Source organism: Salvelinus alpinus, chromosome 20 (genome assembly GCF_045679555.1).
Source record: "Salvelinus alpinus chromosome 20, SLU_Salpinus.1, whole genome shotgun sequence".
NCBI classification, from domain to species: domain Eukaryota; kingdom Metazoa; phylum Chordata; class Actinopteri; order Salmoniformes; family Salmonidae; genus Salvelinus; species Salvelinus alpinus.
In genome coordinates, this window is record NC_092105.1 from 5,532,611 (window position 1) to 5,549,428 (window position 16,818).

The 16,818-nt window shown below is 42.6% G+C and overlaps 1 protein-coding gene across 1 annotated transcript in view; it reads right to left on the reverse strand.

Moving 5' to 3' along the window:
• The window catches only part of LOC139546228 (integrin alpha-V-like), a 96,339-nt gene that overhangs the window by 18,270 nt on the left and 61,251 nt on the right, over positions 1–16,818 (reverse strand). Inside the window, exons 23-27 of the mRNA XM_071354359.1 lie at positions 11,880–11,960; positions 9,413–9,518; positions 4,616–4,780; positions 1,764–1,895; positions 67–180 (exon numbers count right to left, since the gene is read on the reverse strand). Of these exons, the coding sequence (XP_071210460.1) occupies positions 67–180; positions 1,764–1,895; positions 4,616–4,780; positions 9,413–9,518; positions 11,880–11,960 (598 nt within the window). The remainder of the gene's footprint in view (positions 1–66; positions 181–1,763; positions 1,896–4,615; positions 4,781–9,412; positions 9,519–11,879; positions 11,961–16,818) is intronic.

Sequence of the window (16,818 nt, forward strand, 5' to 3'; positions counted from 1 at the left end):
ATCTAACCTAGGACACCAGGCTAGTACAGTACATAACCTCTAGAGCATAACAGACAGGAGTCTCACCTTGAGGAAGGTGGCCACCCCCAGTCTGGAGTGGATGTAGAGGATAGCACTCTGACCTCTCTCCACGCGGCCCACCTGACACCGGATCTTCAGACAATGGACCTTGGAACAGTCCTGACAGAAGACACACATACAATCACTGATCTCCTCCATCTATGTAAACTCAGAAAAAAAAAAAACGTCCTCTCACTGTCAACTGCGTTTATTTTCATCAAACTTAACATGTGTAAATATTTGTATGAACATAACAAGATTCAACAACTGAGACATAAACTGAACAAGTTCCACAGACATGTGACTAACAGAAATGGAATAATGTGTCCCTGAACAAAGGGGGGGTCAAAATCAAAAGTAACAGTCAGTATCTGGTGTGGCCACCAGCTGCATTAAGTACTGCAGTGCATCTCCTCCTCATGGACCGCACCAGATTTGCCAGTTCAGGGGGGAAATGGCGCTAGACCTCACCCTCCGATCCAACAGGTCCCAGCTCTTCGCTGGCCATGGCAGAACACTGACATTCCTGTCTTGCAGGAAATCACGCACAGAACGAGCAGTATGGCTGGTGGCATTGTCATGCTGGAGGGTCATGTCAGGATGAGCCTGCAGGAAGGGTACCACATGAGGGAGGACGATGTCTTCCCTGTAATGCACAGCATTGAGATTGCCTGCAATGACAACAAGCTCAGTCCGATGATGCTGTGACACACCGCCCCAGACCATGACGGACCCTCCACCTCCAAATCGATCCCGTTTCAGAGTACAGGTCTCGGTGTAACGCTCATTCCTTCGACGATAAACGCGAATCCGACCATCACCCTTGGTGAGATAAAACCGCGACTCATCAGTGAAGAGCACTTTTTGCCAGTCCTGTCTGGTCCAGCGACAGTGGATTTGTAACCATAGGCAACGTTGTTGCCGGTGATGTGTGGTGAGGACCTGCCTTACGACAGGCCTACAAGCCCTAAGTCAGGTCTCTCTCAGCCCATTGAGGACAGTCTGAGCACTGATGGAGGGATTGTGCGTTCCATGGTGTAACTCGGGCAGTTGTTGTTGCCATCCTGTACCTGTCCCGCAGGTGTGATGTTCAGAAGTACCGATCCTATGCAGGTGTTGCTACACGTGGTCTGCCACTGCGAGGACGATCAGCTGTCCGTCCTGTCTCCCTGTAGTGCTGTCTTAGGCGTCTCACAGTACGGACATTGCAATTTATTGCCCTAGCCACATCTGCAGTCCTCATGCCTCCTTGCAGCATGCCTAAGGCACATTCACGCAGATGAGCAGGGACCCTGGGCATCTTTCTTTTGGTGTTTTTCAGAGTCAGTAGAAAGGCCTCTTTAGTGTCCTAAGTTTTCAGAACTGTGACCTTAATTGCCTACCTCCTGTAAGCTGTTAGTGTCTTAGCGACCGTTCCACAGGTGCATGTTCATTAATTGTTTATGGTTCATTGAACAAGCATGGGAAACAGTGTTTAAACCCTTTACAATGAAGAGCTGTGAATTTATTTAGATTTTTACGAATTATATTTGAAAGACAGGGTCCTGAAAAAAGGACGTTTCTTTTTTTGCTGAGTTTAGTTGCTACTGTATGATTTGTTTTAGAGTCAATTCAGGATGTAAACTGAAATTCCCATTGCTTTTCAATGATAAAAATTGGCCCCAACTCTGTTGTACAGTAGCCAGGAGGTGTAGAGACGCTACCAGAGTTTCCAGGTCTCCCTCCATCTCCTTCCTCTCCAGCTCTCTGCGGTGAACGTGCTTCCTGTTCCTTCCCTCTGTCCTGTCTCCTCCTCCACTTGGAGAGGTGGTGTTCTTCTCTCCAGATAGAGGGTTCTAGAAGAGACAGAGAGAGAAACACCCTTTTAATTTGTATTCTTTACCACAGAGAGGATAACGTCCTAATCATTTGTCCTTGCTACCGTATTGTGCACTCATATAGTTTTCACCACATTTAAGTGTTGGATTGGCGTAAGCATGGGCGAGACTAGACAGTTTCCTCTACCAGTTCTTTCATGGGCTGGACTAGTTTCCTCTACCAGTTCTTTCATGGGCTAGACTAGAGTTTCCTCTACCAGTTCTTTCATGGGCTAGACGAGAGTTTCCTCTACCAGTTCTTTCATGGGCTAGACTAGAGTTTCCTCTACCAGTTCTTTCATGGGCTAGACTAGAGTTTCCTCTGCCAGTTCTTTCATGGGCTAGACTAGAGTTTCCTCTACCAGTTCTTTCATGGGCTAGACTAGTTTCCTCTACCAGTTCTTTCATGGGCTAGACTAGAGTTTCCTCTACCAGTTCTTTCATGGGCTGGACTAGAGTTTCCTCTGCCAGTTCTTTCATGGGCTAGACTAGAGTTTCCTCTGCCAGTTCTTTCATGGGCTGGACTAGAGTTTCCTCTGCCAGTTCTTTCATGGGCTAGACTAGAGTTTCCTCTACCAGTTCTTTCATGGGCTAGACTAGAGTTTCCTCTATCAGTTCTTTCATGGGCTAGACTAGAGTTTCCTCTACCAGTTCTTTCATGGGCTGGACTAGAGTTTCCTCTACCAGTTCTTTCATGGGCTAGACTAGAGTTTCCTCTACCAGTTCTTTCATGGGCTAGACTAGTTTCCTCTGCCAGTTCTTTCATGGGCTAGACTAGAGTTTCCTCTACCAGTTCTTTCATGGGCTAGACTAGTTTCCTCTACCAGTTCTTTCATGGGCTAGACTAGAGTTTCCTCTGCCAGTTCTTTCATGGGCTAGACTAGTTTCCTCTACCAGTTCTTCCATGGGCTAGACTAGAGTTTCCTCTACCAGTTCTTTCATGGGCTAGACTAGAGTTTCCTCTACCAGTTCTTTCATGGGCTAGACTAGTTTCCTCTACCAGTTCTTTCATGGGCTAGACTAGAGTTTCCTCTACCAGTTCTTTCATGGGCTGGACTAGAGTTTCCTCTGCCAGTTCTTTCATGGGCTAGACTAGAGTTTCCTCTGCCAGTTCTTTCATGGGCTGGACGAGAGTTTCCTCTGCCAGTTCTTTCATGGGCTAGACTAGAGTTTCCTCTACCAGTTCTTTCATGGGCTAGACTAGAGTTTCCTCTATCAGTTCTTTCATGGGCTAGACTAGAGTTTCCTCTACCAGTTCTTTCATGGGCTGGACTAGAGTTTCCTCTACCAGTTCTTTCATGGGCTAGACTAGAGTTTCCTCTACCAGTTCTTTCATGGGCTAGACTAGTTTCCTCTGCCAGTTCTTTCATGGGCTAGACTAGAGTTTCCTCTACCAGTTCTTTCATGGGCTAGACTAGTTTCCTCTACCAGTTCTTTCATGGGCTAGACTAGAGTTTCCTCTGCCAGTTCTTTCATGGGCTAGACTAGTTTCCTCTACCAGTTCTTCCATGGGCTAGACTAGAGTTTCCTCTACCAGTTCTTTCATGGGCTAGACTAGAGTTTCCTCTACCAGTTCTTTCATGGGCTAGACTAGAGTTTCCTCTACCAGTTCTTTCATGGGCTAGACTAGTTTCCTCTGCCAGTTCTTTCATGGGCTAGACTAGAGTTTCCTCTACCAGTTCTTTCATGGGCTAGACTAGTTTCCTCTACCAGTTCTTTCATGGGCTAGACTAGTTTCCTCTACCAGTTCTTCCATGGGCTAGACTAGAGTTTCCTCTACCAGTTCTTTCATGGGCTAGACTAGAGTTTCCTCTACCAGTTCTTTCATGGGCTAGACTAGAGTTTCCTCTACCAGTTCTTTCATGGGCTAGACGAGAGTTTCCTCTACCAGTTCTTTCATGGGCTAGACTAGAGTTTCCTCTGCCAGTTCTTTCATGGGCTGGACTAGAGTTTCCTCTGCCAGTTCTTTCATGGGCTAGACTAGTTTCCTCTACCAGTTCTTTAATGGGCTAGACTAGTTTCCTCTGCCAGTTCTTTCATGGGCAAGACTAGAGTTTCCTCTACCAGTTCTTTCATGGGCTAGACTAGTTTCCTCTACCAGTTCTTTCATGGGCTAGACTAGAGTTTCCTCTGCCAGTTCTTTCATGGGCTGGACTAGAGTTTCCTCTGCCAGTTCTTTCATGGGCTAGACTAGTTTCCTCTACCAGTTCTTTCATGGGCTGGACTAGAGTTTCCTCTGCCAGTTCTTTCATGGGCTGGACTAGAGTTTCCTCTGCCAGTTCTTTCATGGGCTAGACTAGAGTTTCCTCTGCCAGTTCTTTCATGGGCTGGACTATAGTTTCCTCTGCCAGTTCTTTCATGGGCTAGACTAGAGTTTCCTCTACCAGTTCTTTCATGGGCTAGACTAGAGTTTCCTCTACCAGTTCTTTCATGGGCTAGACTAGTTTCCTCTGCCAGTTCTTTCATGGGCTAGACTAGAGTTTCCTCTACCAGTTCTTTCATGGGCTAGACTAGTTTCCTCTGCCAGTTCTTTCATGGGCTAGACTAGAGTTTCCTCTACCAGTCCTTTCATGGGCTGGACTAGTTTCCTCTACCAGTTATTTCAAATCCATGAAGGTAACAATTTCAAGAAAGGACAGACGCAGGAAAAGTGTCTGGGCTGAATACGAGAGAAAGGTAGAGAGGATACTATGACGTACTGAGACATTGAGTGGGTTGATCTCCATGTCTGTACTGCAGTTCATGCCTCCGTCCCCGTCCACCTCTAGTTTAGTGATGTAGAGCAGAGAGCCGTTGTTGAGCCTGTAGGGCCACTCGATGTCCAGCATGGCCTTGCTGAAGGTACTGGGACCTCTGTTACGCAACTGGAACAGAAACAAGACAGTCTTTAGTAACAACATGTACCAGGTTTAAAAAAAAAATATCTTCCCTGACTTCATGATGATTATAGTAGGAGAGCTGTTGAGCTAGTTTAGAAAAAGTTCCCCTCAATCGTTTATGGGCTGTATTGGCAATTATTTAATCCACATGACACGCACCTTACACTCAAACCCAGCTGCTTGGATACAGACATGACATTCTATTACCCCACAGTTCTCCATATAGACAGGACATTCTATTACCCCACAGTTCTCCATATAGACAGGACATTCTATTACCCCACAGTTCTCCATATAGACAGACAGAACATTCTATTACCCCACAGTTCTCCATATAGACAGACAGAACATTCTATTACCCCACAGTTCTCCATATAGACAGACAGAACATTCTATTACCCCACAGTTCTCCATATAGACAGGACATTCTATTTCCCCACAGTTCTCCATATAGACAGGACATTCTATTACCCCACAGTTCTCCATATAGACAGGACATTCTATTACCCCACAGTTCTCCATATAGACAGGACATTCTATTACCCCACAGTTCTCCATATAGACAGGACATTCTATTACCCCACAGTTCTCCATATAGACAGAACATTCTATTACCCCACAGTTCTCCATATAGACAGGACATTCTATTACCCCACAGTTCTCCATATAGACAGACAGAACATTCTATTACTCCACAGTTCTCCATATAGACAGACAGGACATTCTATTACCCCACAGTTCTCCATATAGACAGACAGAACATTATTACCCCACAGTTCTCCATATAGACAGACAGAACATTCTATTACCCCACAGTTCTCCATATAGACAGGACATTCTATTACCCCACAGTTCCTTATATAGACAGGACATTCTATTACCCCACAGTTCTCCATATAGACAGGACATTCTATTACTCCACAGTTCTCCATACAGACAGGACATTCTATTACCCCACAGTTCTCCATATAGGCAGGACATTCTATTACCCCACAGTTCTCCATATAGACAGGACATTCTATTACCCCACAGTTCTCCATATAGACAGAACATTCTATTACCCCACAGTTCTCCATATAGACAGGACATTCTATTACCCCACAGTTCTCCATATAGACAGGACATTCTATTACCCCACAGTTCTCCATATAGACAGACAGAACATTATTACCCCACAGTTCTCCATATAGACAGACAGAACATTCTATTACCCCACAGTTCTCCATATAGACAGACAGAACATTCTATTACCCCACAGTTCTCCATATAGACAGACAGGACATTCTATTACCCCACAGTTCTCCATACAGACAGGACATTCTATTACCCCACAGTTCTCCATATAGACAGGACATTCTATTACCCCACAGTTCCTCATATAGACAGGACATTCTATTACTCCACAGTTCTCCATACAGACATGACATTCTATTACCCCACAGTTCTCCATATAGGCAGGACATTCTATTACCCCACAGTTCTCCATATAGACAGGACATTCTATTACCCCACAGTTCTCCATATAGACAGAACATTCTATTACCCCACAGTTCTCCATATAGACAGGACATTCTATTACCCCACAGTTCTCCATATAGACAGGACATTCTATTACCCCACAGTTCTCCATATAGACAGGACATTCTATTACCCCACAGTTCTCCATATAGACAGAACATTCTATTACCCCACAGTTCTCCATATAGACAGGACATTCTATTACCTCACAGTTCTCCATATAGACAGAACATTATATTACCCCACAGTTCTCCATATAGACAGGACATTCTATTACCCCACAGTTCTCCATATAGACAGGACATTCTATTACCCCACAGTTCTCCATATAGACAGAACATTCTATTACCCCACAGTTCTCCATATAGACAGAACATTCTATTACCCCACAGTTCTCCATACAGACAGAACATTCTACTACCCCACAGTTCTCCATATAGACAGAACATTCTATTACCCCACAGTTCTCCATATAGACAGGACATTCTATTACCCCACAGTTCTCCATATAGACAGAACATTCTATTACCCCACAGTTCTCCATATAGACAGGACATTCTATTACCCCACAGTTCTCCATATAGACAGAACATTCTATTACCCCACAGTTCTCCATATAGACAGACAGAACATTCTATTACCCCACAGTTCTCCATATAGACAGAACATTCTATTACCCCACAGTTCTCCATATAGACAGAACATTCTATTACCCCACAGTTCTCCATATAGACAGAACATTCTATTACCCCACAGTTCTCCATATAGACAGAACATTCTATTACCCCACAGTTCTCCATATAGACAGGACATTCTATTACCCCACAGTTCTCCATATAGACAGAACATTCTATTACCCCACAGTTCTCCATATAGACAGAACATTCTATTACCCCACAGTTCTCCATATAGACAGACAGAACATTCTATTACCCCACAGTTCTCCATATAGACAGAACATTCTATTACCCCACAGTTCTCCATATAGACAGAACATTCTATTACCCCACAGTTCTCCATATAGACAGACAGAACATTCTATTACCCCACAGTTCTCCATATAGACAGAACATTCTATTACCCCACAGTTCTCCATATAGACAGAACATTCTATTACCCCACAGTTCTCCATATAGACAGAACATTCTATTACCCCACAGTTCTCCATATAGACAGACAGAACATTCTATTACCCCACAGTTCTCCATACAAAGGGGATCCCATCTAGTCCTATTTGTTCTGTTTCTAGAGCCTCTGACACAAGCCATTAGACAGAGCCAGAATATACAGTGCCTTCGGAAAGTATTCAGACCCCTTGACTTTTTCCACATTTTGTTACACTACAGCCTTATTCTAAAATGGATTTTAGAAATCTACACACAATACTCCATAATGACGAAGCGAAAACAGGTTCGATTTATTTGTTGCATAAAACAGGTATGTTAGTTTCTATAGTAAACACACAGTTATAAAACAGGTATGTTAGTTTCTATAGTAAACACACAGTCATAAAACAGGTATGTTAGTTTCTATAGTAAACAGTCATAAAACAGGTATGTTAGTTTCTATAGTAAACAGTCATAAAACAGGTATGTTAGTTTCTATAGTAAACACACAGTCATAAAACAGGTATGTTAGTTTCTATAGTAAACAGTCATAAAACAAGTATGTTAGTTTCTATAGTAAACACACAGTCATAAAACAGGTATGTTAGTTTCTATAGTAAACACAGACAGTCATAAAACAGGTATGTTAGTTTCTATAGTAAACACACAGTCATAAAACAAGTATGTTAGTTTCTATAGTAAACAGTCATAAAACAGGTATGTTAGTTTCTATAGTAAACAGTCATAAAACAGGTATGTTAGTTTCTATAGTAAACACACAGTCATAAAACAGGTATGTTAGTTTCTATAGTAAACAGTCATAAAACAAGTATGTTAGTTTCTATAGTAAACAGTCATAAAACAGGTATGTTAGTTTCTATAGTAAACAGTCATAAAACAAGTATGTTAGTTTCTATAGTAAACAGTCATAAAACAGGTATGTTAGTTTCTATAGTAAACAGTCATAAAACAGGTATGTTAGTTTCTATAGTAAACAGTCATAAAACAGGTATGTTAGTTTCTATAGTAAACACAGACAGTCATAAAACAGGTATGTTAGTTTCTATAGTAAACAGTCATAAAACAGGTATGTTAGTTTCTATAGTAAACACACAGTCATAAAACAGGTATGTTAGTTTCTATAGTAAACAGTCATAAAACAGGTATGTTAGTTTCTATAGTAAACACACAGTCATAAAACAGGTATGTTAGTTTCTATAGTAAACAGTCATAAAACAGGTATGTTAGTTTCTATAGTAAACACACAGTCATAAAACAGGTATGTTAGTTTCTATAGTAAACAGTCATAAAACAGGTATGTTAGTTTCTATAGTAAACAGTCATAAAACAGGTATGTTAGTTTCTATAGTAAACAGTCATAAAACAAGTATGTTAGTTTCTATAGTAAACACACAGTCATAAAACAGGTATGTTAGTTTCTATAGTAAACAGTCATAAAACAGGTATGTTAGTTTCTATAGTAAACACAGACAGTCATAAAACAGGTATGTTAGTTTCTATAGTAAACAGTCATAAAACAGGTATGTTAGTTTCTATAGTAAACACAGACAGTCATAAAACAGGTATGTTAGTTTCTATAGTAAACACACAGTTATAAAACAGGTATGTTAGTTTCTATAGTAAACACACAGTTATAAAACAGGTATGTTAGTTTCTATAGTAAACAGTCATAAAACAGGTATGTTAGTTTCTATAGTAAACAGTCATAAAACAAGTATGTTAGTTTCTATAGTAAACACACAGTCATAAAACAGGTATGTTAGTTTCTATGCATCTAAAGATGACAGATTACATAGTTGGGGTGTAAAGTCATGACACAGGGTGCCACCCTACACCCTATGTAGTGCACTACTTTTGACCAGCGTGGTTATAAGTAGTGCACTACTTTTGACCAGCGTGGTTATAAGTAGTGCACTATATAGGATGCTGCTCCAGATCCAGCCAGTGTCATGTGATCAAGCAGAACACTGACCTCATAGACGTGCAGTATCTGTGGGCCGATGTCATCTCCTACGACAGGGTTCTCTTTAGGCTGCCAGTTGGCAACAGGCAGGAAGACCTGGTCTGGGGCGGACACCCTACAGCAGAGGGAGAGGAGGAGAGAAGAGGAGAGAGAAGAGGGAGAAGAGGGAGGAAGAGGAGAGAGAAAGAGGAGAGAGAAGAGGGAGGGAGGGAGGAAGAGGAGAGAGAAGAGAAGAGGGAGGAAGAAGAGAATAAGAGTGAGGGAGAAGAGAAAGAAGAGGAGAAAGAAGAGAAGAGGGAGGGAGGGAGGAAGAGGAGAGAGAAGAGGGAGGGAGGAAGAAGAGAATAAGAGTGAGGGAGAAGAGAAAGAAGAGGAGAAAGAAGAGAAGCGGGAGGGAGAGAAGAAGAGAATAAGAGTGAGGGAGAGGAGAAAGAAGAGGAGAAGGGGGTTAGAGATCCACATACTGTGGGGTTTGGTGGTTGTTGTTTGCGGTGGTTTCTAACATTTTGTTTATTGACGTTTTAGTCCCACAATTAACATCCAGTAACATTATACAATTCACGGATATAGAATAAGACATTCCCAACAGGTCCTAAGAGCAGGTAGAGTTAACACATGGGTACTGTCTCTAATGTGCATTTACCAAGAATGCACATCTGTCGTGGCTTAATATTTATGCCTCATTCATTCCCCAGTCTGTCTGTTTACAGAAGCAAACCAGGCTAAACTCTCCTGTTATACATCACCGGGGCCAAGCTTCCTGCCATACAGGACCTCTATACCAGGCAGTGTCAGAGGAAGACCCTCAAAACTGTCAAAGACTCCAGCCACCCTAGTCATAGACTGTTCTCTCTGCTACCGCACGGCAAGCGGTACCGGAGCGCCAAGTCTAGGACCAAAAGACTCCTTCACAGCTTCTTCCCCCCAAGCCATAAGACTCCTTCACAGCTTCTTCCCCCCAAGCCATAAGACTCCTTCACAGCTTCTTCCCCCCAAGCCATAAGACTCCTTCACAGCTTCTTCCCCCCAAGCCATAAGACTCCTTCACAGCTTCTTCCCCCCAAGCCATAAGACTCCTTCACAGCTTCTTCCCCCCAAGCCATAAGACTCCTTCACAGCTTCTTCCCCCCAAGCCATAAGACTCCTGAACATCTAATCAAATGGCTACCTAGACTATTTGCATTGCCTCCCGTTCTACGCTGCTGCTACTCTCTGTTATTATCTATGCATAGCCACTTTAATAACTCTACCTACATGTACATAATTATCTCAATTACCTCGTCACCGGTCTCCAGCACATTGACTCTGTACTGGTACCCCCTGTATATAGTCTCCACATTGACTCTGTACAGGTACCCCCTGTATATAGTCTCCACATTGACTCTGTACCGTAACACCCTGTATATAGTCTCCACATTGACTCTGTACAGGTACCCCCTGTATATAGCCTCCACATTGACTCTGTACAGGTACCCCCTGTATATAGTCTCCACAATGACTCTGTACCGTAACACCCTGTATATAGCCTCCACAATGACTCTGCACCGTAACACCCTGTATATAGCCTCCACATTGACTCTGTACCGTAACACCCTGTATGTAGCCTCCACATTGACTCTGTACCGTAACACCCTGTATATAGCCTCCACATTGACTCTTTACCGTAATACCCTGTATATAGCCTCCACATTGGCTCTGTACCGTAATACCCTGTATATAGCCTCCACATTGACTCTGTACCGTAACACCCTGAATATAGCCTCCACATTGTTATTTTACTGCTGCTCTTTAAATATTTGTTAGTTTTTTTGTTGGTATTTTCTTAAAACTGCATTGTTGGTTAAGGGCTTGTAAGTAAACATTTCACTGTAAGGTCGTCTACACCTGTTGTATTCGGCGCATGTGACAAATCAAATGTGATTTGATAAACACTTAGTTTCTGAGGCAGAACAGCTGAACGTCCCTCCTAGGGTTTTGAGCTGGCAGACATCTGAGCCTAATTAACTGTAGTCTGCATTGCTGTCATATTATGGACACAATCACACGATCATCTGAAGAGATCTTATGGATTCATATAATCAGAATCATTTAAAAATGTACAGTAAATAATGTATTATGGTATTAAGGTATTCAAATGAGGTATTATGGTTTTATTAAGGTATTTAAATGAGTAAATAATGTATTATGGTATTAAGGTATTCAAATGAGTAAATACGGTATTAAGGTATTCAAACATTGAATACCTTAATACTTATGGTTTTATTAAGGTATTTAAATGAGTAAATCATGTATTTAAATGAGTAAATAATGTATTATTAAGGTATAGAAATGATAATGTATTATGGTATTAAGGTATTTAAATGAGTAAATAATGTATTATTAAGGTATTTAAATGAGTAAATAATGTATTATTAAGGTATTTAAAAGAGTAAATAATGTATTATTAAGGTATTGAAATGAGTGATCAGACACATACCCTCTGACGTCCACCTTGGCCAGGACAGCCAGCTTTGTGATGCTGAGGACCAGACTGCTGGTGTTGTTGAACTGGTTGGAACTGAAAGACAATATTACGATCTATTATAAAAAGGAGCTTAGTGAAAACAGGAAGATAAATCATCAGATGACTAAATGTGCACAGTACAGTTTGATGCTATAACACACGCGTCCACAAGGTGGCGCCATTGTATATATGTTGTAACCTCATCCAGAATTTTAACTGGTGCCAAAGCCTTAAAAACTCCTCCAGACAATTCTACCACAAGACTCGTGGGTTTTAGCTAAACTATTCTGAACAATTCAACAATGCCTTTGGTCAGCAGAATGCGTGTGTAAAGACAGCCCCCGTGTGAGCTAGGGGACTGGCAGAGTAAACAGGAGGTTAGAAGACCAAATGGTTTGCCCTTCACAACAACAGGATACATATACTCTGTAATTGAAATGCCACTCTGAATACAAGCAGGGAGAACACAAATACATGTCTTAGGATGTGTCCCAAATGGCAGCCTACCCTATATAATGCACTAAATAGGGAGTAAGGTACCATTTAGGATACATCTTTAGTCTCACACTGTCCGTCACCACAGAGTCAGGGTGTGTGGAGAGAGGACAAGGACTCTCTCTCTCTCTCTAAAAGGGCTTTTCTCTCTCTCTAAAAGGGCTTTTCTCTCTCTCTAAAAGGGCTTTTCTCTCTCTCTAAAAGGGCTTTTCTCTCTCTCTAAAAGGGCTTCTCTCTCTCTCTAAAAGGGCTTCTCTCTCTCTCTAAAAGGGCTTCTCTCTCTCTCTCTCTCTCTAAAAGGGCTTCTCTCTCTCTCTCTCTCTCTAAAAGGGCTTCTCTCTCTCTCTAAAAGGGCTTCTCTCTCTCTCTCTCTAAAAGGGCTTCTCTCTCTCTCTCTAAAAGGGCTTCTCTCTCTCTCTCTCTGAAAGGGCTTCTCTCTCTCTCTAAAAGGGCTTCTCTCTCTCTCTCTAAAAGGGCTTCTGTCTCTCTCTAAAAGGGCTTCTGTCTCTCTCTAAAAGGGCTTCTCTCTCTCTCTAAAAGGGCTTCTCTCTCTCTCTAAAAGGGCTTCTCTCTCTCTCTAAAAGGGCTTCTCTCTCTCTCTCTCTCTAAAAGGGCTTCTCTCTCTCTCTCTAAAAGGGCTTCTCTCTCTCTCTCTAAAAGGGCTTCTCTCTCTCTCTAAAAGGGCTTCTCTCTCTCTCTAAAAGGGCTTCTCTCTCTCTCTAAAAGGGCTTCTCTCTCTCTCTCTAAAAGGGCTTCTCTCTCTCTCTCTAAAAGGGCTTCTCTCTCTCTCTCTAAAAGGGCTTCTCTCTCTCTCTAAAAGGGCTCATCTCTCTCTCTCTAAAAGGGCTTCTCTCTCTCTCTAAAAGGGCTTCTCTCTCTCTCTAAAAGGGCTTCTCTCTCTCTCTAAACGGGCTTCTCTCTCTCTCTAAAAGGGATTCTCTCTCTCTCTCTCTAAAAGGGCTTCTCTCTCTCTAAAAGGGCTTCTCTCTCTCTCTCTCTCTCTCTCTCTCTCTCTAAAAGGGCTTCTCTCTCTCTCTCTAAAAGGGCTTCTCTCTCTCTCTCTAAAAGGGCTTCTCTCTCTCTCTCTCTAAAAGGGCTTCTCTCTCTCTCTCTCTAAAAGGGCTTCTGTCTCTCTCTAAAAGGGCTTCTGTCTCTCTCTAAAAGGGCTTCTGTCTCTCTCTAAAAGGGCTTCTGTCTCTCTCTAAAAGGGCTTCTGTCTCTCTCTAAAAGGGCTTCTGTCTCTCTCTAAAAGGGCTTCTGTCTCTCTCTAAAAGGGCTTCTGTCTCTCTCTAAAAGGGCTTCTGTCTCTCTCTAAAAGGGCTTCTCTCTCTCTCTCTAAAAGGGCTTCTCTCTCTCTCTCTAAAAGGGCTTCTCTCTCTCTCTCTAAAAGGGCTTCTCTCTCTCTCTCTAAAAGGGCTTCTCTCTCTCTCTCTAAAAGGGCTTCTCTCTCTCTCTAAAAGGGCTTCTCTCTCTCTCTCTAAAAGGGCTTCTCTCTCTAAAAGGGCTTCTCTCTCTAAAAGGGCTTCTCTCTCTAAAAGGGCTTCTCTCTCTCTCTAAAAGGGCTTCTCTCTCTTTCTCAAAGGGCTTCTCTCTATTTCTCAAAGGGCTTCTCTCTCTTTCTCAAAGGGCTTCTCTCTCTTTCTCAAAGGGCTTCTCTCTCTTTCTCAAAGGGCTTCTCTCTCTTTCTCAAAGGGCTTCTCTCTCTTTCTCAAAGGGCTTCTCTCTCTTTCTAAAAGGGCTTCTCTCTCTCTCTAAAAGGGCTTCTCTCTCTCTCTCTAAAAGGGCTTCTCTCTCTCTCTCTAAAAGGGCTTCTCTCTCTCTCTCTAAAAGGGCTTCTCTCTCTCTCTCTAAAAGGGCTTCTCTCTCTCTCTCTAAAAGGGCTTCTCTCTCTCTCTCTAAAAGGGCTTCTCTCTCTCTCTCTAAAAGGGCTTCTCTCTCTCTCTCTAAAAGGGCTTCTCAATTCAATTCAATTCAATTCAAGGGGCTTTATTGGCATGGGAAACATGTGTTAACATTGCCAAAGCAAGTGAGGTAGATAATATACAAAAGTGAAATAAACAATAAAAATTAACAGTAAACATTACACATACAGAAGTTTCAAAGCAATAAAGACATTACAAATGTCATATTATATATATACAGTGTTGTAGCAATGTATAAATGGTTAAAGCACACAAGTTAAAATAAATAAACATAAATATGGGTTGTATTTACAATGGTGTTTGTTCTTCACTGGATGCCCTTTTCTTGTGGCAACAGGTCACAAATCTTGCTGCTGTGATGGCACACTGTGGAATTTCACCCAGTAGATATGGGAGTTTATCAAAATTGGATTTGTTTTCGAATTCTTTGTGGATCTGTGTAATCTGAGGGAAATATGTCTCTCTAATATGGTCATACATTGGGCAGGAGGTTAGGAAGTGCAGCTCAGTTTCCACCTCATTTTGTGGGCAGTGAGCACATAGCCTGTCTTCTCTTGAGAGCCATGTCTGCCTACGGCGGCCTTCTCTCTCTCTCTCTAAAAGGGCTTCTCTCTCTCTCTCTAAAAGGGCTTCTCTCTCTCTCTCTAAAAGGGCTTCTCTCTCTCTCTCTAAAAGGGCTTCTCTCTCTCTCTAAAAGGGCTTCTCTCTCTCTCTCTAAAAGGGCTTCTCTCTCTCTCTCTAAAAGGGCTTCTCTCTCTCTCTAAAAGGGCTTCTGTCTCTCTCTAAAAGGGCTTCTCTCTCTCTCTCTAAAAGGGCTTCTGTCTCTCTCTAAAAGGGCTTCTCTCTCTCTCTCTAAAAGGGCTTCTCTCTCTCTCTCTCTAAAAGGGCTTCTCTCTCTCTCTCTCTCTAAAAGGGCTTCTCTCTCTCTCTCTAAAAGGGCTTCTCTCTCTCTCTTAAAGGGCTTCTCTCTCTCTCTAAAAGGGCTTCTCTCTCTCTTTCTCTCTCTAAAAGGGCTTCTCTCTCTCTCTAAAAGGGCTTCTCTCTCTCTCTCTAAAAGGGCTTCTCTCTCTCTCTCTAAAAGGGCTTCTCTCTCTCTCTAAAAGGGCTTCTCTCTCTCTCTAAAAGGGCTTCTCTCTCTAAAAGGGCTTCTCTCTCTCTAAAAGGGCTTCTCTCTCTCTCAAATGGGCTTCTCTCTCTCTCTAAAAGGGCTTCTCTCTCTCTCTTAAAGGGCTTCTCTCTCTCTAAAAGGGCTTCTCTCTCTCTAAAAGGGCTTCTCTCTCTCTCTAAAAGGGCTTCTCTCTCTCTCTTTCTCTCTCTAAAAGGGCTTCTCTCTCTCTCTAAAAGGGCTTCTCTCTCTCTCTCTAAAAGGGCTTCTCTCTCTCTCTAAAAGGGCTTCTCTCTCTCTCTAAAAGGGCTTCTCTCTCTCTAAAAGGGCTTCTCTCTCTCTAAAAGGGCTTCTCTCTCTCTAAATGGGCTTCTCTCTCTCTAAAAGGGCTTCTCTCTCTCTCTAAAAGGGCTTCTCTCTCTCTAAAAGGGCTTCTCTCTCTAAAAGGGCTTCTCTCTCTCTAAAAGGGCTTCTCTCTCTCTAAAAGGGCTTCTCTCTCTCTAAAAGGGCTTCTCTCTCTCTAAAAGGGCTTCTGTCTCTCTCTAAAAGGGCTTCTGTCTCTCTCTAAAAGGGCTTCTGTCTCTCTCTAAAAGGGCTTCTGTCTCTCTCTAAAAGGGCTTCTGTCTCTCTCTAAAAGGGCTTCTGTCTCTCTCTAAAAGGGCTTCTGTCTCTCTCTAAAAGGGCTTCTGTCTCTCTCTAAAAGGGCTTCTGTCTCTCTCTAAAAGGGCTTCTGTCTCTCTCTAAAAGGGCTTCTCTCTCTCTCTAAAAGGGCTTCTCTCTCTCTCTAAAAGGGCTTCTCTCTCTCTCTAAAAGGGCTTCTCTCTCTCTCTAAAAGGGCTTCTCTCTCTCTCTAAAAGGGCTTCTCTCTCTCTAAAAGGGCTTCTCTCTCTCTAAAAGGGCTTCTCTCTCTCTCTAAAAGGGCTTCTCTCTCTCTCTCTCTAAAAGGGCTTCTCTCTCTCTCTCTAAAAGGGCTTCTCTATCTCTCTCTAAAAGGGCTTCTCTATCTCTCTCTCTAAAAGGGCTTCTCTCTCTCTCTCTAAAAGGGCTTCTCTCTCTCTCTCTAAAAGGGCTTCTCTCTCTCTCTAAAAGGGCTTCTCTCTTTCTCAAAGGGCTTCTCTCTCTCTCAAAGGGCTTCTCTCTCTCTCTAAAAGGGCTTCTCTCTCTCTCTAAAAGGGCTTCTCTGTCTCTCTAAAATGGCTTCTCTCTCTCTCTAAAAGGGCTTCTCTCTCTCTCTAAAAGGGCTTCTCTCTCTCTCTAAAAGGGCTTCTCTCTCTCTCTAAAAGGGCTTCTCTCTCTCTCTAAAAGGGCTTCTCTCTCTCTCTAAAAGGGCTTCTCTCTCTCTCTCAAAGGGCTTCTCTCTCTCTCTCAAAGGGCTTCTGTCTCTCTCTCA